Consider the following 24,443-nt stretch of genomic DNA (forward strand, 5'->3'; position numbering starts at 1 on the left):
TTAAGTCTAACAATTGTTGTAAAATAAAGATGAAATTTAATGTTTCTGAAATTAGTGTAATTTCTTTGCTTATCCATTACCCATTGAAGGAATGGGTAGTGAGCCATGGGACCCACCACCCCTCCACCCCCTTCTCCTGTGTGTGATGTTGTATCAACATTGCGTATTGCATTGTTTAACTGTGCTAGATTTTGGACTATGGTAATTCATTTGCTCTTGATATTAACTTCACGTAACTGCATTACACTTACAAAGAGAAGTTATCAGTATGATCTTCACAGGAAGAAATTTGAAAGTAGTGAAAACTGGCTCTGGAGGATCCCAGTTATCTCCATGTTTGTAGCTGCTGAAGATAGGATGGCTTTGATAAAATACTAAGTATTTTAGGCCTATCGATTTCATGGTGTAGCTCCTTTGCTGCACTATATTATCAGTCAATTTTTCTTGAAATTTCCTTTGTTTTCATGATCAGCTGTTAATTTAACTCTTAAATAGAGAGCAACTGAATCAACTGGAACTAACTAACTGGAATAGATGTTAGTTAACTTGACTTGTTAGGGGTCATTCATGCTTCAGGTCATTTCGCTCTAGTTATTTTCCTTCTTCTCCCGTCTCTCTTTTCTACCTTCTGCTTTCACTGATTTCCCTAGTGGCAGTGCTTTATCAAGGCCCCAGTGTGGTAAGTGTTTAGATGCTGGATGGAGGGGGCAGTTGCCGTCTCCACGTGTTCACACACTCACTAACTCGGTCACATGGAAGAACAGAGAGACACATGCGCACACAAAGCTTTCCTCATTAACTAATGAGCAGAATGTCAGCGACTGCCCAAACACATGAACATGAACACACACACTCCCCCCCCCCCCCCCCCCCCCCCCCACACACACACACACACACACAATTCTCTCATCCTTTAATCGAGTGTCATCACTCTGCTCCTCACACTGCTATTTCTCTCTCTTCATTCATAAAGTGGAAATATTTTCTTGGCTGACTCTGCTCCTCTTCTCCTGCCCAGTATGGAGGCGGTGGCACTTTTCTCTTTCACAGCATCAGAAGCAGACGAGATCAGTTTTCAGAAAGGGGACATGATCAAGGTAGGTGTGTGTGTGTGTGTATGTGTGTGTGGCATAGGGGGATAGAGAGGTTTTTAAATCTTAAATTATCCAAATGTAACACAAAATGTACTTCTGCTTTCTGCTACTTATTTACACTGTTTCTTTCTTTGTGCGTGTGTGTGTGTGTGTGTGTGTGTGTGTGTGTGTGCTATAGGTGACAGACATGGAGGATGATTCTAGCTGGTTCACAGCGGAGATCCAGGGGAAGCGTGGCTATGTGCCAGAGAACTATATTTCCCTCCTTCCTCATCCGTAAAAAAAAAAACTTTCTTCATTAATGTGACACTTATTAAAAACAACAAATAATTTTAGGATAGAAAACTTTGGCTTTGCCTCCCTCCAAACCTAATAAATTGGCTTAGATAGCTTCAGCTGCCATCACTTGCTTAACTGAATTGGTTTTTAATGGAAAAAATAGGTGGACTGAAGTATTCCGGCTACTGCCAGTTTAAAGGGTAAACTTAATTTGATTCTCAAAATAGATTTGTTTAAGAGGGGTGAATAATTCATGTGCTTTCTCACCCTCTCTGTATGCGAGTGTGCATGTGTCTCTCTCTCTCTCTCTCTCTCTCTCTCTTGCTCTCGCTCTCTCTGTGTGTGTGTGTGTGTGTGTGTGTGTGTAGATGGTTTGTAGGGCGGGTCTCAAGACAGGAGGCTGAGCAGCGTCTGCGGTGGCAGGCCAGTGGAGCATTTCTGGTTAGGGAGAGCGAGTCGGCTCCAGGAGAGTTTTCTGTCTCTGTTAGGTCAGTAAACTCACTCACCACACACACACACACACACACACACACACACACATAAGGCAATTGCATTAAATTCTTCAGGATGAAATGTAACTAGTGCTGTGTTACAGAGAGTTTGTCTCAGGATTGAGGGATGGGTATCAAATGATCCCACACTGGTAGAGCCTAATATTCAGAAGTACAGTCATAAAGAGTATAAATAATACTGTGACTAGGGATGGGACAATATATATCGAGATTCTGAAATGTTAGCTACATTTTATTCTGTTGTAGTAATCACAAATCAGATGACTTGCCCATCACAATTTCACAAGTTCTCCATCCAAATTACGTATATTATTTGCACTTTGTAATGACATTTTTACGTTGTTTACATTCTAGCAATCGAATGCCACTGCTGGAAAGATTTCTGACTCAGAGATAAACATAATTCTGCACAGATATACTTTATTATAATTCTGCACAGTCATACTTTGTTGTTATTGAACTTTTATTTATTTTTCATTTATTGTATCGTGGTTGTATTGAACCGTGAACCCTATATTGTATATCGAATCACACTGTGAGATAAGCATGTGTCTCATCCCTAACTGTGACAATAATAAGTTGTAAAATGTTTGGGTGCTGGGATGTACCAATAATTTGTGTGTGCTGAACCAGCTCTGTTGCCACTATTTCCCAACTCTCACTCACAGCATTTGCTTTGTCAGAGTTGTTTTTGTGACCGAAGAGGCAAGCGACTGCTGCTGGGTTTGCTCTCAAAAAAGGGGAAACAGTTTTGACACAGGGGTCGGCGGCCTTGCAGTACATTGAGATGGATTATACAATCCAGGCATTGTCTCCTCGTTATTGTTTGTTTTCCACTATGATGAACACAGTTACATCATCCACGTGTCTTTCAGTGTGTGTCAGGGTCAGCAAAGGGCAGAGCCAGACTATTTAAATATGTTTAATGAGAATTAAACCTAAAAATACCACAGCTGCACGAAGACACTAGCTTTATAGTAGGTGTGTGTGTGTGTGTGTGTGTGTGTGTGTGTGTGTGGAGAGAGGTGTAATTTGGGTCACCAATGTGAAGTGGGACACATTTAATCATTGTGGGTAAATTAAATGTGTTCAATAATCAGGGCATTATGTAACACACTCATAGGCATAGTCTTTAATTAAACACAGGTACAATATGCCACTCTCTCACACACACACATGCATGCACATACACACATACACGTTTTCAGACACATGGCAGAGAGGAAAGATTTCTCTCACAACTCAACATCTGTCTGCCTGTAAGGGCTGAGAGTTACGACACATGCATACTTTTACAGGCACACACACACACACACACACACACACAGAGTGTCTTTCCCCAAATGGTCAATAGAGGGTGATTATGTTCAAGTACAGTCAAAAGACTTTTAACATGTTTTATATAGGTAGTTTGTGAATAGCAGCAGTGACCCGATGGTGAGTTTCTGTCTGTCCTCATCTCATCTGCAGTATGGCATCATGGGAAACACTACAGTTACTCAGGGCAGATTGGTGTGTGTGTGTGTGTGTGTGTGTGTGTGTGTGTGTGTGTGTGTGTGTGTGTGTGTGTGTGTGTGTGTGTTGACAGCTGAGATTTATAGCCAGTGTGAATATACCTTGAAGACATTGGGCGATGCATACTGACATGCATAGAGTTTGTAGCTGCAGTTCCCACAATGACGGAGGAATGCATACAATTCATCTGTGTGATTTGTTAAACAAAGAAACAGGTTGAGGAATGAGGATGAGCGCAGCTTGCTTCTTAAGGGTTCTGACCAGCAGGTTTTTTCCACTGGAGCATAAATGAGAAATTCATACCTCCCTTTACCCCCCCCCATCACCGCCTCTCTTTTTTCCCTCCACCCTTATTTGCAGCTATGGTGACATGGTGGAACACTTCCGGGTGCTGGAGGGGGCGGGCCAGTACTGCATATGGGACGAGTCATTCTGCTCCCTCAACCGGCTGGTGGATTTCTACAGGACTCACAGCATCGCCGTGGAGCGGGTGGTGTACCTGAGAGACCTTCCCTCCCAAACGTCTCCCCGCCTGTCCGACCCGGGCCGCAACCCCTATCCCAACCCGTATAAAAGCAGCTCCCGGCAGTCGCTCCCCCTCTCCCGCCCCTTCTCTCACCCGGAGAGAGAATCCTCCCCGCGTCTGCTGGAACCAGTTTTGGGGGTATGACAAACATTACACGTAATTATTCTTCAATTCATTAAGGACATGAGCGTCTGTTATTAAATACATACCTGCTTGTCTGATGTCATCGTCTGGCTCTGTCTGTGTTTAGAAACCTCGTCTGGCTCATGCCATCTGTGACTACACTGCCCCACAGACCGCCCACCTGCGCTTCCTGCGCGGTGACATCATCGACCTGCTGGACTGCTCCAGTTCGCTGAGCTGGAGGGGGCGCTGCCGTGGCCGAGTAGGAGTCTTCCCTCCAGAATATGTCCAACCGCTATACCACTGACAGCCCATCAAACTGTAGAGTCGGCCAGTCACATGGTAATCCTGACATCATCAAGATTCCGGAAATGTTCTGGGTGTTCATTTGTAGCACCCAGATTTCAAAATAGCTGGTTCAATATGGTTCCACTCATTCAATCGATCAGAGAATTTACGGTGTGGTGGAGTAATGCATAACTAAGTTAGATTTGGATTTTGAAATTTGAGAAAAACAAGACTCTGTTCTTAACAGCCATAGCTCGGTAAAGGACAATTTGTGCTTTATGCCACAGTGCTGTTTTCGATCAACCGGCCAGCTTACCATGATAACAATAATTTTGTGCCACTGTTCTGGTGTCCACAGATTCCCCAAGATTGAATGCTTGAAAGAACGATTAGACTTGTACGAAAGATTAGATTTATACAGTAAGACTAAGGTATTACAATACTAGGGCTGTTACGGATCACATAGCTAGCTACCATGTCAAATTGGCGCTGAGGGAGTGACAGTGAAAACAGCTGGATATCTATGTAAGAGCTGTTCTGATCATGTGATTGGTCAGCAGTTGGCGAGGCTTATGGGTATTGTAGTAGGTGACATGGAAACTTATGTGTCTGATGATAAAAATAGCTGATTTTTCAACACAGAGGTTGAAACATTCACAATCATTGATGATAGCAATCACATAATGGAGACTTGCTTTGCCCTGTAGAATATAATGAGACAACTTGATACGGATTGGCTGTAATCAACAACAGAATGAAGTTGGACAGGTGGTTAACATAGTGAAAATGACTTGTTGAACCACGGTGCCACGTGACGAGCCAGCTCTATAGTCCCTCCCTCCCATCACTTCTGTCCCATGGCTGTACCACTGACGCTCATGTGTCAGGCTGCAGTCACTCTGACCTTGCTTGTCCAATGACTAGTCCATTCTTACAACCAGTCTTTCAAGCCCTGCTGCCCTCCTTACACAAACAACTTGTATTGAAAGAATGAATGAAAGAGAAATGTAACGTTATGTCGGCTAGGATAGTGAGAATGCACTTTGTAGTATCCTCAGTAGATGTTCCAATCTCACTTCATGTATACTTAATGTGTATGCTGTTATGCCATCTTGTCTATCCTCCTACTGTCCTGTATAGTAGCAAGTAAACAGCACAGAAGTCAAATAAATCGTGATATTATCTGGTTTCAAATGCTCTGACTTGCATTCATTTGTGGCCGCACACTCATAGCTTTGATGCACAAATCTTTAAATTTATTGAGATATGACATGAATATATACAAAAAACATTTTGACAGATAAGATGTCTTTGTTAGATTCTTGTTTGCCGTGTTTACATCCAACAACCTGCATCTCTCCAATACTGCTTTCTGAGTTTCACCAATAAAACCAATTTAAAATCACACGCACAGATACATAGACATTAGACTCATAAACAAACTAAATCAAATTAAGGAATACTAGAACAATAAGTTCACAAAACATTTTTTGCCTGAGCAATTACAACAACTCACTCACACACTCATTCTCTCACAGACATTTAAGGCCTTAAATATAAAAATAAATTGATTGTTAAACATCTAACCACAAATGCTAGGTTCCAAAATCACATAACACACAACATAAACTATACAGTGGTCAAGCTATTATTTGTGAGCATTAGGGTGTAGGATTTGTGACACCGTTTAAAATAGAGGTCATGTTGTGTGTAGCGCTCGCTGGGCATTCACATTACCTTGTTACAAGTCACAAGCCGAGTTCTAATTTGATTCCACAAATCAAGCTGTGGGTGGTGACCGACTCCCAGCTGACAGCGTTTTCCTGCCTTGATACTGAACAGCAATGAGTGATGTGACATGAAGAATTCTGTTTTCAGAGTTTAAAGTCTATTTTAGAAGTTTTCCAACAGCCACTGTACTTACTACTGATGGTCAGGGAAAATTAAAGTAACAATAACTTTATTTGTATAGTACTTTTCTACAAGAAGGTTTAAAAATTGCTTCACAATCAAGACAGACAGAAGGTTACACAATAAAAGAAACGGACAGTGACAAAAACAAAGACACTGCCAAATGGGTGGGGGTGGGATACAGATCCTGGTTGGGGTAAGAGGTGGAAGGGAGGGGGAATATTATAACAACAAACCAATATAGTGGAACAATAATGGAAAGAGAAACATCATTACATAAAAGCACGTCTGTAGAAATAAGTCTTCAGAAGTGAAAATGATACTAATAATACTAATTCTGCCATCCTGAGCAATTTGGGAGGTCATAACAAAGAACAGAGGTCCTGACAGCAAAGGCCTGGTCTCCTTTAGTCTTGAGTCCAGATTTATGAATGACCAGAGGACCCATGTCCTGGGATCTAAGGTTGAGCTCAGGCTCATGAGGGGTTAAGAGGTCAGAGACATAACTGGAAGCCAAACTTCTCGGTGCCTTAAAAGAGATCGGCTGAATGATAGAAACTGCTTAATTTTGGAGATGTTTTCAGTTGAACCAAACAGGACTGCACTACGCGCTTTACCTGGACATCAAAGGTTAAGTTCAGCATCAAGGATGGCTCCCAAGTTAAAATTTGAAGTGTGAATGTTCTACTTCACCTGAAATTACGTCTGCAGGCTTCAAACCACAATTTGTTTCCCCACCTTCCCCCTTCTTAGATCTACAGTAGACAGCCACTTCTTGTCAGGTAGGCGAATTTCTTGTTAAAATGAAGGTTGATATGAATGTTAATATGAGGGTTAAGCAGGGTCGGGTCAGGCAGGTTTTAACATCTGGTCGTCCGCTCAGGCAAAGTATGCGTAGAGAAAAATGTTGATGCTGACCAGCAGGAGAGCATTGACACAGCAGAACCTAGACCAGAACACACTCTCTCTAACGCTAGGAACCCTGGGAGGTGGAGTCTCCTCTGACTGCCGTGCCGTTGAGATACAAAACCTTCCTCCCTGACCACATGTCATCCGCCGCACTGGCTCCGAGCCTGCAACATCACACACACACACACACACACACACACACACACACACACACACACACACACACACACACACACACACACATACACACACACAGGAGACACAGCAAGTTACTAAAACAGCAGTGTGTGTACAGTGTGTGTGTGTGTGTGTGTGTGTGTATGTATAAATGGCAACTGATGGCTGGTTTTATTCCAAGTGGTTTGTAGTGCTGCAAGTATAAACTCTCACCCTGGGAGCTACGGTGGCTGACAGAGGACACTTTCTGCAGAGGTATTTCTCTTTGCGTCTCCTCAGTCAGAGTCCACCAGGTCAGGTTGCACACCTGGGACAGTAGAAAGAGGACATTGGCACAAATAGAAGTACAGTACAGGGATTCATTTCAAGGCCGAAATAATGTCCTATAAAAGCGAATGGTTCATCAGCAATACTTAAACTACATTGTTTTTTTTACAGATAAATTATTGATAAAGTAGAGTCTACCTTACGCCATTGCTCTACTTAAAATATTAACCTTACATATGTCCCTCTGATTTATGACATAAGTGTCTCTGGTGTACAACTATACTTAAGCAAATGTAACTATGGTCTGTGAAAAGCTGTCGGTTCTTTTGCCTCATATTCAACTCTTAATTTTGACTTTAGATGACATTATAGATGCGTCAAGAGCAAAAACACTAACTTAAGCTTCCTGTCCCACTACTTCTTCTATTATTAGCTACATAGCTATGCAGCATCTGCACACACCTGTTCGTGGCTGGGCGGCGGTGTGAGCAGCGATACCGTGGTAACCACAATGGCAGTGAGCCCACACAGCAGAATGGCGAAGTGGAGGTAGTGGACGCTCCGCAGCACGTCCGGGGCCGAGTCCACTACGCCACATCTGGCTGGGGGGAAGGCAAACTCCAGCACCATCCTACACACACCCACCACCAGCCCTACCATCAGACCCCAGAACGCTCCCTGAAAACACACACACACACACACACACACACACACACACACACACACACACACACACACACACACACATACAAACACAAACAGATTAGTGTGCATGTCTTGCTGAACTTTGCTTAAACCTCCTGCTGCTAAAAGGTGTCACCATAATTCTTGCAGGGTGTGTCACACTTAGGTGTGCGAGACTCATAACACTCTCACTTTCCCACCATGATAATCTATCATTGTTGTGCCGCTTCGCTTAAACATCTGAGTGCAGACACGTGTAGCGACACTTTCCATCTCTGTTCCCACCTCCCCGGGCAAAGAATGTGAACTGTGCGGTTTGACTCAACCACATGAAAACAATCATCCGGCGCGGCGCACCAAGCAGACATTCGTACCTCTCTCTCACTCTTATTGTCTCTCTTTCACACCCTCCTGATATTCTCTCACTTTCTTTCTCCTCCTGTCATCATCACATTTTTTCCTCCTTTCTTTTTTCTCTCCCACGCCCCTCTTACTTACTCCTAACATCTCTGTTCCTCTCTCTGTCTCTTTTACTCTCTCACTTCATTTTAGTAAAACATAGTAAGTAAAACATGAGAAAAAAAAGTTGCTAGTTATTTTAACAGTTTTTCTCTTACAAAATACTATCATTTTTGAGGGTGGAATCATCTGTGTTATTGATGTGGGGTAACAATATTAATCTCAAAATGTACATATAGCATTTTGGAATAAAATCCTTCAAATCCACGCTTCTAGGAGTTGTACAAAGAGTGATACCTCATACAGTATGTAGCATATATAGTATATATATGCTACATATGATGACAGTAACTTTCAGAGAACACACATATAGTGTTCCCATACTATGACATACTATACGTATAATTAGCTACCAAGAGTAAGGGTCTAGGTGATTTAAATTTACTGAACCTACAGTGTCAGACTAAAGTGTGTCAGCGTCTGACACATCCTGTCTGGTGCGGTGTAACCTTTGACCCTGTGAGTCAACACCAGTAAAATTCTTAAAGCCATATGCCCACTATGTTTATGTGAACAAACACAAAGCTCACACCTCCTGTGTAACAGTGTGATTTACCCATCTCAATAACCCTTTTACAACCATTTTACAAATAAAGACCAATCAGATAGTGATATGAATAGGCACCCAGATACTTTGGTAATATTTAAAAGTGGATGGGTTCCAATCACAGCTGCAACGACAATGACATCTTTTAACCCCCCCCCCTTATTATATTATGCAGTAGATTATCTATGGTTTCATGCAGCACAGGAAAAAAAGAAACATTTACAGTACAGTAGAGGGATAAAACTTTCATTTCTGGAAGAATTCTCCTCATAGTCTATTCCAATAGTTTATCAGCATGTCAGCAGAGAGTAGACACACCCTGGATTGGCTCTTTTAGACAGAGATTGAATCTCGAATATCCAGAGGCGGACTGGTCTGTACATGTATTCTGAAAGTGTTTCGACACTTATATTGGCTCTCGTCTGATACACCCTCTGTTACCCCTGTATCTTTGTCTCTCGTACTCCACTCTCTCATCTCTGTCTACTCTTAATCTCTTTCACTCACTTTAATCTTATCTATCTTACTCTTATCACTGTCTTCCTTTTCTTATCAGACAGAAATTATACACTTCTATAAAATGAGTCAGTAACACACAAATACACTCACACAGAGACCAAGCAGAGAAAGCTACGTTTGCATTCCCCCGGCCCTCATCTGAGGCTAATAAAACCATACAACACTACAGTGTGGGAAAAAGGACAAACGGAACAGTGAGGAAAACCTCAAACTTCCACAGTTTACTGCTGTGTAGTTTGGCATGGAATCTAGTTTGAGTTAAGTGTGGCTATGTTTGCCAAGTGTTTTGATATCTGTACCCATGTGTGTGTGTGTGTGTGTGTGTGTGTGTGTGTTACCTGCTCGTTGGTCCTCTTCCAGAAGACAGCCAGTGTGAAGACAGCAGTGACAGGTGGAGCCAGGTAGCTGGTCACTGACTGGATGTAAACATAGAGCTGGCCGCTATTGGCCGACTGTAGGATGGGAATCCACACCACACTCACCACCACCAAGATCACTGTCACAATCCTGGAACACACACACACACACACACACACACACACACAATTTTAATGCTTTATTTGAAATCACTAATAAATAAGATTCAAATGTTACACAGGTTCAACACATAAACACACACACACGCAAACATACATTTCTGCCTTTCTCTCATATACACAAGTACACATTTGGTCCTAACAAGATATGGGAGCTTCCCTGTTTTGTGACTTTATTGATACCGATTCACTTTTCACTTGCCCCCCTCCACAGAGCAGTCAGAGGGCACAGAGCTGGTAGAGATTCAGTGTCTTGCTCAAAGACACTTCAGCAGCGTGGATGTTTACCAACACATGGGATTGAATTCAGGTCTTCCAGCTAAAAGACTCTCTAACCACCGGTCCGCCCCACACTTCCATGTGTGAACGTCCTACCTGCCGACCAGTAGCAGTTCCCTCTCAGAGGCACGTGGGCGGTGCTTCTTCCAGATGTCCATGGTGAAGAGTGTGGAGCTGCTATTGAAGATGGAGGTCAGCGACGACATCAGAGCTGCCATCATCACTGCGATCATAAGCCCCCGCAGGCCTGACACACACACACACACACACACACACACACACAAGTACACAGATGCACTCAGGTACAAAAACTTATCAAAGGGTTCTGCACATTCAATAATAAAAGTGCTAAAAATGTAATAAAAGGTAAATGAAATAACAGCAGCATTCTCACCACTTGGCATGAGTTCAATGACCAGTTTGGGAAAGGCGATGTTGGAACATCCCACCTCGGCTCCACACACACGCACACACTCCTCCGGATCTACACAGCCTACAGTGTCTGAAACATGCCGACACAGGTTAAGCATGCATGTGCTCACACACCAATGCACAGATACACATGCACATGTGTAAAAGACTATAAACACATGTATGTGAAATACAGCCCTCTGCTGCAAAATAATACACATTCTATCGTGGCACATCAGATTTACAAGAACAGTGGACATCAATAATTTCGTCCTAAGTCACTCTACCCAGTGTGACCCAATTCTGTACTTTAGAGTGATGCTGCCACACTGTCCCAATGGCACACAGTCTAATGATCATTGAGATATTAATCGCATTACTTTCAGTAGCACTTTATTTGGATAATCCAGTGTTGTTACTGACAAACTATTAGGTGACAAAAAGCAGATGTTCAACAAACTGTCACTTGCCTATTTACTGAATCTCTACAGACTATGTAACCCTAAACCTAACCCTAAACCTGACCCAAATTTTCCAAGGCCAAGCCAGTGGGAGTGGAATCTCCTTATTTGTAACTTTGTAACTTTTGTAGCACTTTTGAAAAGTGCTATACAAACAAAATGTATGATTATTATTATTTTTACTACTTTTCACACTATTGCAGATATCACCTGAAGTTCAGAAGACCTTTCAATGACACGTTAAAACTTGAGTATCAGCATTGCACTGTCCAAATAAAGGGTGAACTCACATTCAATCTCCTCCTTAAAATTTTAAAGTTTTTCACTGTACTGGGTCATTTTTTGTCAGTATTTAAGGTAGCATGTTCTCCCTACTGAAAAAGAACTGTAGTAATCCTATAATAACTTTGAGAAGCAAAACTATAAGCCTCTGTTAGAATCTCATAGTAATAGCACTACCATAGGAGTTTAAAAAAAAAGAAGTAAATACCAAAAAACTACCATAAAGTACGATAAAGCCACTATAAATTCAGTATTGAGTACCATAGACACTATAAGTCCCTATTGGATTATTATAGTTCTCTTTCGTAAGGGTTCTGACGTTTAAAAAAAACTGATGTGAAAAGGAGCATTCCTCCCCCTCGGTCCAGGGCGGAGGGTGGAGTTTATTCCCTCTCTCCTAACTACCGGACACTCCGCCTCTCTGCCCCCGGCAACCGGGCTTCCGTTGCCGAATTCCAGGGTCAGACACGCCGGTCCCGCGGACCTCGCTGAACTCTCTGTCTGGATGAACGTCAAGAAAAGAAAACTTTCGCGGACATAATCGTCGTGGACACGGAGTGGGTGAAAGTGAAGGCTCGTAGGCGTTAACAGTTACTGGTATGAAATTTACGAGTTTTGTCTTTCGAGGAACTCGGCAGTTGCCATTTTTGAGCGGAACAGTCTCCGTGTTAAACTTCGCCGTTCCAAGGAAAAGCAAGTAGTCAGCACAATAGTTTTTCTGAGTCACGCACAGTTTCAACACAGTGGGGCGGATTAGGGACTTATTTTTCTGTCTGAAGCGCGAGTTCCGCTTTGGATTGACTCACTGGCTGACAGACAGACACTCATCTTCCCAGACAGCTGCCGGGCCCCGGGGTGCAGGAGCTGAAGGCTGAACCGGACCGCCGCGGCCGCTACCTGGCTGCCTGGCCCCTGTCAGGTGATAGGCGTGGCACTGGGCGGGGTAGATCTGTTCTAACAGCACCTGTGCGTGTGTGTGTGTGTGTGTGTGTGTGTGTGTGTGTGTGTGTGTTAATGTAATTTGAGATCTGGGTTGAGCTCGATCCTGTGAGAGGAACTGTTCTAGCAAGCCACATAAACACAGCCTTCTCAGATGAAAGCTGTCTCCATCGGACGGATCGAGATCTGGATCAAGTCACACGGACGCATTATGGACCATAATAACAAGCGGCACGGATCCAGGGTTTGACCCCGCGGGGCTACTAGTGGAAACTGGGTCAGTGTGGGTAAAATAATTAACTATTTATTGACCGGTGGAATTTGAGGTCATGGCGTTGTCACAGATCCAATGTCTGGACGATCACCACGTCAACTGGCGTGTGAGCGAGAGCAAACCGGAGTTCTTCTACAGTGAGGACCAGCGGCTGGCGCTCGAGGCTCTGATCTCCAGAGGCCGCGACGGATTCGCGGACCACATCCGCCAGAATGGCGTGCGCGAGTTCCTCTCAGAACCAGAGCTGGAGCGGCTGGCACGCACGGCGGAGGCCTACCGTCCCGGGCACGAGCATCAGCAGAAGCCAGAGGCGGTGGCAGGGCCGGGGAACATCACTCCGGGGTCCGGGGAGGACGGGGGAGACGGCGCGGTGTCGCTGCAGTACTGGCCAGACCGGTCTGAGGCCTCAGTGGCGGAGCTGGACCTGGGCTGGCCCGAGGCTATCTCTTACCGAGGGGTCACTCGCGTGACCGTGTACACGCAGCCTCCGGTCGACGGGGACACGCACATCAAGGAGGTGGTTCGCAAGAGCATTGCATCAGCCCAGAAGGTAGGCAGTGGTGATGATGATGATGATGGGCCAATACATTGATGTTATAAAAAAAAAGTAAGTTTAGGAACCCACTTTTTGGGTTCCTAAACTAAATAGCCTAAGACATAGGTCTAATTCAATTTCACTATTTAGTTATTAAGAGTTAAAGCTAACGCATCTAACAAAAGCATCTAAACAAAAATCATGTCACGTGGGCTTCCAGACAGAATCAAAACAAATGGGGGTCTGTTTTCTAATGTGTATCTAGGAACTATAGGCCCTACTAAACCTGCAGCACTTTTTTTTTTTACCCTTTTTTTTATCCAACATTGCAAAAACTCCACTCTCCCATGCTGTTACTCTCCCCACCATCTCCAACCCCTCCACCCATCTAGCCCTCCATCGTTTTCATTTCTCATTATTCCTCCATCCCTTCTCACAGAGCTTCTTCCCATCCCCTTGCTCTCTCACATACATGTGCCGCACGCACGCACGCACACATGCACACATGCACACAACAAGGTTTAATAAAAACAGGTCTGATCTTGACATGCCTGAGGTAAAAAATACTCTGACATCACCAAACTCTCTCTCTCTCTCTCTCTCTCTCTCTCTCTCTCTCTCTCTCTCTCTCACACACACACACACACACACACACACACACACACACACACACACACACACACAGATCAACATAAACACACTGATGACTTGCTCTAGGCTTTATCTGTCATGTTCATGTCATGTTTGTTTTTCATCTAATTTACCGAGTTGTCAGTGACACATACATACACTACCAATGAAACCACCACTGTAACAGATAAATAGCACTTCAATCTAGCATTGACCTACTAAACGGCCTTTTGGGCTGAACTCTACCTAGTACTGCAGCTTGGTTTCATACTGGCGCCATTGGAGGTGGGTGAAGAGCGAATAGACAGTGGCGTGTAAAGAGTTTCACACTGTCACAAGTAGTACAGTAGTGTTGAACCAGCAGAACACCCACTCCTCAGCCAGTTCACACTTTATCACCACTCTGCAAAACACACTGTTGTACCGAGCAGACAGTCACTTCATGGAACAGCTTGCAACGCTGAATCTTCGCCTTCAGTTCAATACAACTAGAATATTTTAGTATTTTGATGCTCATTCTTTCATTGCTGAGTGTCTAAATGCACTTTGCCTAGGAGGCCAGCTTCCGCTGAGATTTAAATGGCTTTAATATAGTTGATAAGAGCAGCTTAATTGAACCCACCCACTCAGATCAGGAAAAACTAACACCGGTTTCCTGTCTGTGTGTGTGTGTGTGTGTGTGTGTGTGTAGGTAATAGCAGTGGTGATGGATGTGTTTACAGATGTTGATATATTCCGAGACCTGCTGGATGCAGCCTTCAAACGCAGAGTTCCTGTTTACATTATCATTGACATGGCAGCAGTCCCTTGCTTCCTGTCCATGTGTGGCAGAGCTGATATGCACCGCGGACACCTAAAGGTATGTATGCACACACACACACACACACACACACACACACACACACACACACACACACACACACACACATGTTTTGGTAACCTGGGGGATGAGCTAGTTGGAGGGCTGCCTGCTCTTGATAAGTGTAAAATAACTTTAGGCCAGAGCTTATGATGGAAAAGTGCCAGCATGACACCGTACATTTTTCAAATGTCAAATGGGGCTTAGCAGTATTTTACCTGTAAGCCTTTATAATATTCATGTACCAGCTAGTTGATAGGCAGGCTGAATCCTTTCATCATTCTTTATCTCTGTTCTCTGAGTTGAACTGGTCTAGTTACAGCTAATAAATACTTAGAAAGTGCTTCATGGTGAGGTTTTGTTTAAGTATTTTAGACTGGAGGCCAAATAGACACTAGGCACATTCCTGTCTGTGCTGCAGGCAATTAGACTCACCACGCACACACTCACTTCCTGTAATTTTTTTTTTTTTCTTTAATTTCTCCCTCTTCCGTCCTGAAAGCAAACCCCCAGACCTTTCTCTTTGTCAACTTCTCTCATATCTGCCAACTCCGCTGGCTTTATGACTCCTATAGTTCTGCCTCCTGTGAGAGTTGGCACAGAACATTTCCCCACGAGGTTAATGCTCCGCCTGGAGCCACACCCTTATCGCAGGGCCTAAGACAAATACCGCAGGGTGTGTCATACAAGCATATGCACACACATACACTCCATGTTCTAACCTGTAGAGTCAGTAAGCATGAGGTTTATTGTGGTTCCAGTAGAGAAGTGCGGTTCTTGAGAAACAAGAAAACTCATCTCATTGTCTTTCTTTATCTCCCTCCTGTTCTCTTATCTCTCCCTAATTTCTCTTTTGTTCTGTGAAATACCCTCCTCTCCTCAACCTGAAATCCCTTTACATAGCATTAACCCTGTGTGTGTGTGTGTGTGTGTGTGTAGAACCTGCGTGTCCGCTGCTGTGGCGGTGTGGAGTTCTACACGCGGTCAGCTAAGAAGGTGCGTGGTTCTCTGAGTCAGAGGTTCCTCCTGGTAGACGGAGACAGAGCCATCTCCGGTTCCTACAGGTGAGCGGTCTCTTTCTATTTATATCTGCATTATTACTGTATGGTTTGTGTGTGTGAATGTGTGAGTATGTAAGGTCTGTGTCAATTTTATTTGAGTATTTAATGTATGAATGTCTCCAGTTTTCCAAGTTTCCAATTGATTTTTTTTTTCACCAAGGCGGTGTGGCAGCATGCAAAGCTTTACCTGCTAACATAGATTTCTGAAAATAAAGCAGATTTTCCAGCGCAATAAACCCCCACCTCAATACACACACACACACACACACACACTCTTACAGTTTATACTGTATAGCAGCCGATTGGGCTACTCATAGCATAGCAGTTTCTCTGCTGAATATTTTTTAGACGTAAATATCATGGAGATAGATCATTATTTACCTTATTCACCAATACTTTATACAGTCTCATAGCCTATATCACTCCTTTAATGGGAAGGTGCAGAGGAACATGGAAGAAACATGCAACATAGTGATGCATGACTCATGAGTACAAATGCCTGATGTAATGACTAATAAACTATAAACTAGGATTTGTCACCACTCCTGAATTTACCAGGAGTGATGGCATCAGAGTTTAAGAGAAACAGTTTAAATAAGGGAGACTCCTGGGAAAAATTCCGCTGATGTGTATTCATGTGTGAGTGTTTCTGTTTTTCCAGCTTCACATGGTCGTCGTCTCGTCTGGACCGTCACCTCATCACCGTGGTAACAGGGCAGGCAGTGGAGACCTTTGACCTGCAGTTCCGTGACCTTTTCCTGACCTCTAGAGGTGTGTCCCTCAGCAAGGTTCCTATGGTTGACGAACCAATCCCCGACCCCCTGCCTCAAGCGGCTCCTCTTCCAGTGCCAGCTTCTGTTGCCAGGAAGCTCATCAACCCCAAGTACGCCCTGGTTGCTGCGGGAAACCACGCAAGTCCCACCTCCTCCAATCAGAATTCCAGCAACAAGAATTCAACTTCCCAGAATCCCGTTGGGCCCAGGCTGCTCAAAGGGCGTATTAAGGAGCATATGGCCCCTCCCCTGCATCCTGGATTAGCCGGTCTGGAGAAAGCATACTTGATCCCGTACCTGCCTACCTGGCCTGAGCCAGACCCACCGAGCGATGTGATTGGCTTCATCAACATCAGAGATGACAAGCGGTCCAATCAGGTTCACTTACAGAGGTCAGAGAGGTTTGAGGTCAGCCAGGCTATACGCTTCAGCTCGCCGTTCACACCACCCACCAACAAACACACTTCAGGTCAGGACGCAAACACTGCAGGTACAGCCACACACCCCTCTGAGGAGACAGTTGCCTCTACTCCCCAGCCCAGCACGCAGCTCGAGGAGCAGAAACACGCCGGCCCAAATGAGGACCACACCGATGCGAGAGATTCCAGAGGGCCCCCTCCGCAGCCCAACACGCCTCTGACACAGCATGCACACAAACCCGATACACACACCACCAAATCATCAACCAAAGTTACTGCCGATTCACAGCCCACAGACGATACTAAACAAACTCCAGAGACACACACTACTGCCCACCCTCCTGCCCCTCCCATCCCCAAACCCCGCACGCTGCAGTTGGTCATAGACTCCACCCCCTCAGAGAAATCCGGCCAACCACAGGTCACCCTGATTAAAAAGGACCAATCGGACACATCAGCTGGCTCCTCCAGCAAAGTGCAAAGCCAGAAAGATGCAAAGTCTGGCCGCAGCCGCAGACGATCAAAGGTGGAGGACAAGGACTCCGGTAGCAACGGTGAAGGTAGCCAAGACAGCACCAAGGTTATGTGTGACCAAGCGGCCAATGAGACCCCATCCAGCGTTTCCACGGCGTCAGAGGAGGAGTTCTATGATTGCGCCCAACCGGAGCCTAGTGATCCGTTGCCCAATGGAGTCACGACGGGGTCAGGCCGCGGGCATCGCCAAGGAGATGGGGTCAACCTGATGGCCCGCCTCTCCCAGAGCATGCTGGATCTCCGGGTTCCCAGCCAGTCAGAGGACAGCGCTGCCCTTATCCACCAATCACAGCAGCTGCGCAGACAGGGACACCCCTCGCCACACAGACACATAGGACAGGTGAGGATCCAGTGGAAGTCATTTCTATAATATGTCACTCCAGCAATAACACAATGAGAAGTAGGTGTGGACACCATGCTTGGCTAAATCCTTCAAATCCTTTTCTAATGATGAGATAAGAATGTGCACATTTACATTAGCATTGAGTATGAGTGCAGAGATTTGAGATTAATGCTTGGCATGTAAGTGCAAGTAGGCAGCGCAGTTCCATTATGTTTCAACGTGTCACTGACTACCAGGAAAACACACACTCACACACACACACACACACACTTACACACACATACTCACCCACATTCATACCACAAACCCACTTTAACATGGGTGTGTTTCACCGGTGGCGCAAGGGCAAGCCACTGCCTGCTTACAGTTAACAGACCATACCTTTTTGAACTGGAAAAAAGGTGTGTGTGTGTGTGTGTGTGTGTGTGTGTGTGTGTGTGTGCACGCACGCACCTGGATAGAGAGCTCGGCTGATCATGCCAGGGAGGATGATGAAGATGAAGGGCAGCATCTTCAGATAGGAAGCCAGGATCGATGCTCCTTTCACATGGCTCATGTTCTTAGCGGACAGAGACCGCTGTACAATCACCTGCAGATACAGAAACACACACAGAAACACTTCATCTCTTCATCACTATACATCCCACTCATCTCTCTCTGCTTCGTCTCTCTCTCTGTCTAGTTGTTCCAGGCCTCTAGATCTCCGGGTCGTGAAGGGCGGCTGAGAGGAGCTAAAGTCGTCATCGCCAAACCGGGAAGTTATCACCGCCCCACCCGAGCGTCTGGCCCTGTGATAGGAGGGCACCGTTACTGGCAGGGTCAAGCGCTGCAGCCCGATACAGGCCAGATGCACCTAGATGTGCGCTCCGGCCGGTCGCCACGACGACACAGCCCAGGCTACAGGAAGGCGGATCACGCCTCTCCACAGCCACCAGCCAATCCACCAGGGGTGCTAGGAGTGCCTTTCTCAAAACTGACCAGTCTCAGACACTTGAGGGCGCGTGGAGGAGCGTCGCAGAAGAAAGTGTCAAACAGCAACAAGGCTGTTAGGTAGAACTGGTAATCTGTGGATCCAGTTTAGGTGCACAAGGATGTTAACTGATTGTTGCTTTAAAATTCCTGCTTTCAGAAAGCGGTGACTCTTTAGTGTGGAATTAACTCCAGCATGTTTCTCATTTCCTGTTTTAAAACCAGGAGGCTTAATATACAAGAACTAACTGATGTGATATTTTGACAAGGCAAACCCAGCTGGGTTTGGCAGTAAGGAAGTCAGGTGGAAGATATAAATTTCTTATTTGATGTTATCTTTTGAATGTAAATGATCAGTTAAGAAAACATGATCATGATTGCAAACAGGAAGAAATGAGAAGTTAATACTAAGACTTATTGGAGTTCTTTAACTCCATAAACACAGCACAGGTTATAAACATTCCCAGGACTTCTGTGGGAGCAGAATATCTTCCATTCTCATTCTCTGTAATTTAACCAGATCACCCCCAAACCATTGCTTCCTGGTTCTGGCCTCTGACTCTGATTGGTTTCAGCAGTGTGGAGACCACTGTGATTGGTTGAGGTGGTGTGGGGGTGGGGTTACCATGTTGATTGCTTAAACATATTTGGCAGATGTCCATGATGACCAGGGCAGATGTAGAGAACAGGCATAAAAAACAATGTTAAACGTTGATGTGGGACCAAAAGTGAATGTTGTAAATAAAGAGGCACATTGTTGCTAAGACCTGGCCCTCTCTCCTGTTCGGATAAGTGAGCAGCTGAAGGAAAACCCCTGCTGCATCGTTTAGCTCTAATACAAAATGCATCTCAACATGGAATGTGTAAATTCCTGTTCTCACTGAAAGTGCGTAGTAGTCCATAATTCAAACCGACAGCATCTGCATAGTTACGGTTGAATTGGATGTGAGCCAAAATAGTTTGATGATCGTGTGTGTGCACAATCATTTTGTTATGTACGTCTGTCTTTGCCAGTGAATGTATGTATGTGTGTGTGTGTGTGTGGGTATATCTACCTGATCCGTGCACCAGTACCAGGTGGCCAGTATAGTGAGTCCCAGCGTCATGCCAGGCCAGGGCAGGTCTCCAGTGGTGGCGTCTCTGAACAGATGCATGGCGTCCTGGCGTGGCAGGTGGCAGGTGCTGTTGGGGATGATCTTACTGGGCACCGCCGTACTGTACACACGCTCCAGGTTATCATAGCCACCAATCTTGTTAAAGGCTGTGGACCAGACACACACACACACACACACACACACACACACACACACAACACAAACCAATCAATCCTCAAAATAACTGATGTTGTATGTTTGCATTTGTAAACATGCGTGCATACTTTGTGGTTGTGTGCATGTTTGTTTATGAATGATTGCAATTGTACATACCAGTAATTGTGAGGATGATTGCTCCTACAATCATGATAACGGTCTGCAGAGTGTCGGTGTAGATGACAGCAGCAAGGCCGCCTGAAAGAGAAGTCAGTGTGTGTGTTGAGGAAATGTTTTCAAGCCCATAACACTACCATGTATTATCATGTATCGAACAGAAATACATGAAAGCAGGCGTCACACAGCTGTAATTGTGTGTGTGTGTGTGTGTGTGTGTGTGTGGTTGTTTGTGTACCTGCTATAGTGTAGAGAGCAGTGACCACCAGCATTAGGACGGTGGACAGGTAGAGGTTCCATCCCAGACACACCTGAACAAACAGCGCTCCTGAGTACAGGTCAGTCTGGTGACAGAAGGACAACACAACTGTCAATACTACTTTAACAGGAAAGATTCATTCTGATCAGGAAGATTCTCCATCTCCAAATGGTTAAAGGGAAATGCCACCAAATGGAGTGTTGTGTTGTTTGTGTGTCCTACTGATATCTTGGTGAAGACAGACAGCAGCAGTGACAGGACAGCCAGATAGGTGCGGATCCTCTCCCCCCCGAATCGACGACCCAGGTACTCTGGCATTGTAACGATCTGAACACACACATTTCACCACATAGTTTTATGAGGTGTGTATGTCCTGCGGATCAGCAGATGGTGACTTTGGAGAAGTTATATGTTCACAGTTCTTTCTTAAAACCCCTCCCTATGTTGAATGCACTTATGTACATAACAAAGAGTAATGGGGTCATTCCTGTTCTTCCTAATCAGGAGACAGTAGTGTGTGTGTGTGTAGTGTGGCACCCTGTTGGGGAATTTTCTAGGCGGGGAATGCTTGTAAGGAAAATGTTTCTTGGCACCTAAATCTACCTGATGAACCAGCCTTAACAAGTAGACGCACACCCCTCTGTGTGTGTGTGTGTGTGTGTGTGTGTGTGTGGAAACTAACCCCTGAGGACACATAGACGGGGACAAACACCCAGGCCAGAGCCAGTAGCACATAGGTGGCCTGAGAGAAAGGGGACAAAGAGAAAAGAGATTTTACCACATGCTGCACAACGTTTCACTGGTCAACCTGTACTTTATGTGCTGTACATATTCATAAAGCTTTAATGAAATGACCTAAAAACTGTAAATAGTGTTCTACTATCATCCAATACACCTCGACAATATGAAGCTCTGCTGCTGCCCCCTGCTGCTGGCTGCTCATGTTACAGCTGTTGAAGGAAGTTCATTCATCCAAATACACACTGCAGGGACGACTTGATCCAAGCTTGTCCAAACAACCGTGTTCAAGGAAGTAATTAATTAAAGTAATTACTGCAAAGCTTGTGGTTTAATGCATTATTAGTAGACATAAAAGAAACAATGCCTATGAAACAATGTAGCCGTATGTTGATATACAAGCCCTATGGGTTTGTCTAGTCAGCCCTATTAGTATTGGCACCACAATAGTTTTAATGTGTGGACAAATTAGCAGGCCAGTCCGGCTTCATTCTATCCTTTGTGTTGGGTCCTGCTAATAGAATGCCATCTCGTAGCGGAAGAAGTGTCATATAGTTGTGTGTGTGTGTGTGTGTGTGTGTGTGTGTCTACTCACATTCCATTCAAAGCCTGCTACAGCGATGCCTCCAGCAGCTCCAGTCCCAGCCAAGCCGATGAACAGACCTGAGCCCTCTGAACTGGCAAACAGAGACGCTCCGATCTACACACACACACAAATTACCAATACTCTGCACTTAGGGAAAAATCTCTGTGTATCATAGAAATTATACAGCATCAGTCCCACTACACACACATCTAGACTCAAACCAGGCTCCTTTTCTTTCAGTTTATCTTTCTCATTCTCACACACATACACACTCACCGGCCACCAGGCCATGTCCCGTCCAGCCAAGAAATATCCGCTCAAAGTATTCCTGCTCACCCTGCATGATGACTGACAGAGAAAAAGGTTAAAAACACACGCATGCACACGCAGACGGACACAAACTGAACATGCACACAAGCAGAAAACACACACACACACACACACACACACACACCAGTGACTCTTACCCAGATGCCGACAGCAAGGTTGAGAAGAAAGTAGGTTGCTATGACAATAATATCAGAAAAACTGAAGGACTGAGAGAGAGCGTAGAAGTTGGTGGTGGAATTAGACATCCTCAACTTGCACAGTGGCACAATGCACACCTCTTAAAATTGAAAATTGGCGCTATCACACCCCAACTGCTCGTACCAACCTGTCCCTGTAGGCACACATACACACACCTCTTGAGTCTAACCCTTACACCTATCTAGTGAAAGTCTCATTAGACTGCTGATGCACACTCTCACTATCTGGCACTGGAAACCAACTTTGTAAATCCACTGACACACTTTTAAACACACAAGAACACCCTGAACACCCAGAAGAACACATTACACTTCCTAAACCTCCCAACTAACTGCCACTACACAGTCTAAGAATGATTACACATAAACTTTAGCCCTTAAGTACTTCCTTCCTTTCCAACCGATATAGGAAAAAACAGTCTTCCAACGTTCGGACACACACTCAAACACACACTCTAGCCCTTGGTAAAAGTCACTTCTCAGTTGAACTGTCCAGCTCACGCAAGCTGACCTCACTGTTTCTGAAAGGCTGGGAGAAAGTGTTAGGTGTGTGTGTGTGTGTGTGTGTATGTGTGTGTGTGTGTGTGTGTGTGTGTGTGAAAAGGGCAGTCCTTTGGCCGAATTGATGATTAAACACATCAGCTTAATGTGGCACCTGCAGCGCTGACACACACACTCTGCTAGGTGATAATGGAGTGCATGTATGGGTTAGCAGTGCAGTACAGCAGATGCTCATGTGGACCATAGTCCACAGCGATGCACACACACACACACACACACACACGCACACAAATGGTCAATCATTGGCGTTGACAAGTTTATAATCATTAGTGTCTGAACGCACAAACAGTGCCTGGTCAGTGTTAAGTACAGTAAATGGGAGTGTGTGAGAGAAACAGAGAGGAGTTGAACAGTTTCTTAACAGTTCAGTGTTTCATTCAGTAACCACAAGTTTCAATAACCCATCACTAAGTCTAATGAAGACTTTCACTCCAATGAGATATTCAACATTTGAAAAACCTGACACCTACTCTCACAAAATTACTGTTGAAATTAAAGTAAAGTTATGGGTTACTATTAAATGAATGCTATTAAAAGTCATTTGAATACTTCTGCCTACAAATAGATATGTGTTTGAGCATAGATTAATTTGCTTTTTAGAAATATTGACAGTTTAGGGTGGTAACATGTTTTCCAAAATGGACATGGATAGTGTTTTGGAATGAAAACCTGCATATAATCCCTTATATTAGAGTCAATGAAGTTTGTTTTTTTGCTCTGAACATGTCTGGGCATCATTCACCGAGAGACGGAAAGTGCGAACAAGACGCTGATGGGAAGAGAGAGAAAGAGAGAGAGAGAGAGAGAGAGAGAGAGAGAGGGGGGGGGGGGGGGGGGGGGTATGCATTAGTGCTGCCTGATGTGAAATTAACACAGTGTCACACACAAACTGCTGGCCAGTGTTTGCCTGCTATAAGGAGCAGATGGTGGTGATGGAGACACCCTGACGTCACACACATCATCATTAATCTCACACAAACACGCATACAGACACATACAGAGCGATAACAAAATCAAACAACTTAAGCTGAAAAGGGTTTGTGTGCAGCAAAGAATTTATAGAAGGAAGTCTAGATAATAGCAATAAGAATTATTTTGGCATGAAAACATTTCAGCCATATTTGTCATTTGTGGGGGGAATTCATAGGTAACACAATGAAATTGGCTTGT

The 24,443-nt window shown here is 44.6% G+C and overlaps 2 protein-coding genes and 1 pseudogene across 3 annotated transcripts; 2 read left to right on the forward strand and 1 right to left on the reverse strand.

Annotated features, from left to right (window-relative positions):
* Positions 1-1,019: 1,019 nt before the first annotated feature.
* LOC139654409 (GRB2-related adapter protein-like) lies at positions 1,020-5,519 on the forward strand (annotated as a pseudogene).
* A 131-nt stretch (positions 5,520-5,650) lies between these two features.
* slc5a10 (solute carrier family 5 member 10) lies at positions 5,651-22,491 on the reverse strand. Of its 2 annotated transcripts, none has more exons than XM_071531467.1 (14): positions 22,462-22,491; positions 22,195-22,299; positions 21,544-21,603; positions 21,084-21,188; positions 20,841-20,946; positions 20,603-20,683; positions 20,231-20,436; positions 18,660-18,795; positions 11,080-11,187; positions 10,782-10,932; positions 10,209-10,377; positions 8,064-8,279; positions 7,548-7,641; positions 5,651-7,321 (listed from the first exon to the last, which is right to left on the reverse strand). In XM_071531467.1, the coding sequence occupies exons 1-14, from the start codon at positions 22,474-22,476 to the stop codon at positions 7,128-7,130; spliced, it is 1,746 nt and encodes a 581-aa protein (XP_071387568.1). In that variant the 5' UTR covers positions 22,477-22,491; the 3' UTR covers positions 5,651-7,127. The 2 variants fall into 2 exon arrangements, with proteins under 2 accessions (XP_071387568.1, XP_071387569.1); XM_071531468.1 differs by having other exon boundaries at positions 7,542-7,641.
* On the forward strand, positions 12,301-20,121 carry fam83gb (family with sequence similarity 83 member Gb). Its single transcript, XM_071531466.1, has 5 exons — positions 12,301-13,602; positions 14,909-15,076; positions 16,016-16,140; positions 16,799-18,203; positions 18,889-20,121. Exons 1-5 carry the CDS (start codon positions 13,108-13,110, stop codon positions 19,258-19,260), a joined length of 2,565 nt encoding a protein of 854 aa, XP_071387567.1. The 5' UTR covers positions 12,301-13,107; the 3' UTR covers positions 19,261-20,121.
* Positions 22,492-24,443: the final 1,952 nt, after the last annotated feature.

Source organism: Centroberyx affinis, unplaced genomic scaffold (assembly GCF_046629955.1).
Source record: "Centroberyx affinis isolate AG114_WGS23_722 - 3 ecotype Tasmania unplaced genomic scaffold, CSIRO-AGI_Caff_v1 ptg002084l_1, whole genome shotgun sequence".
NCBI lineage: Eukaryota > Metazoa > Chordata > Actinopteri > Beryciformes > Berycidae > Centroberyx > Centroberyx affinis.

What these genes read in the sequence shown, in the direction of transcription:
- fam83gb (XM_071531466.1), top strand. Translation starts at nt 13,108, where the DNA reads ATGGCGTTGTCACAGATCCAATGTCTGGACGATCACCACGTCAACTGG. An exon ending in GCATTGCATCAGCCCAGAAG is followed by an intron (nt 13,603 to 14,908) that starts GTAGGCAGTGGT and finishes GTGTGTGTGTAG; the next exon opens with GTAATAGCAGTGGTGATGGA. An exon ending in CACACAGACACATAGGACAG is followed by an intron (nt 18,204 to 18,888) that starts GTGAGGATCCAG and finishes CTCTCTGTCTAG; the next exon opens with TTGTTCCAGGCCTCTAGATC.
- slc5a10 (XM_071531468.1), bottom strand. An exon ending in CAGCCGAGCTCTCTATCCAG is followed by an intron (nt 11,188 to 18,659) that starts GTGCGTGCGTGC and finishes GGCATGTTTCAG; the next exon opens with ACACTGTAGGCTGTGTAGAT. An exon ending in CATTGAACTCATGCCAAGTG is followed by an intron (nt 10,933 to 11,079) that starts GTGAGAATGCTG and finishes TGTGTGTGTCAG; the next exon opens with GCCTGCGGGGGCTTATGATC.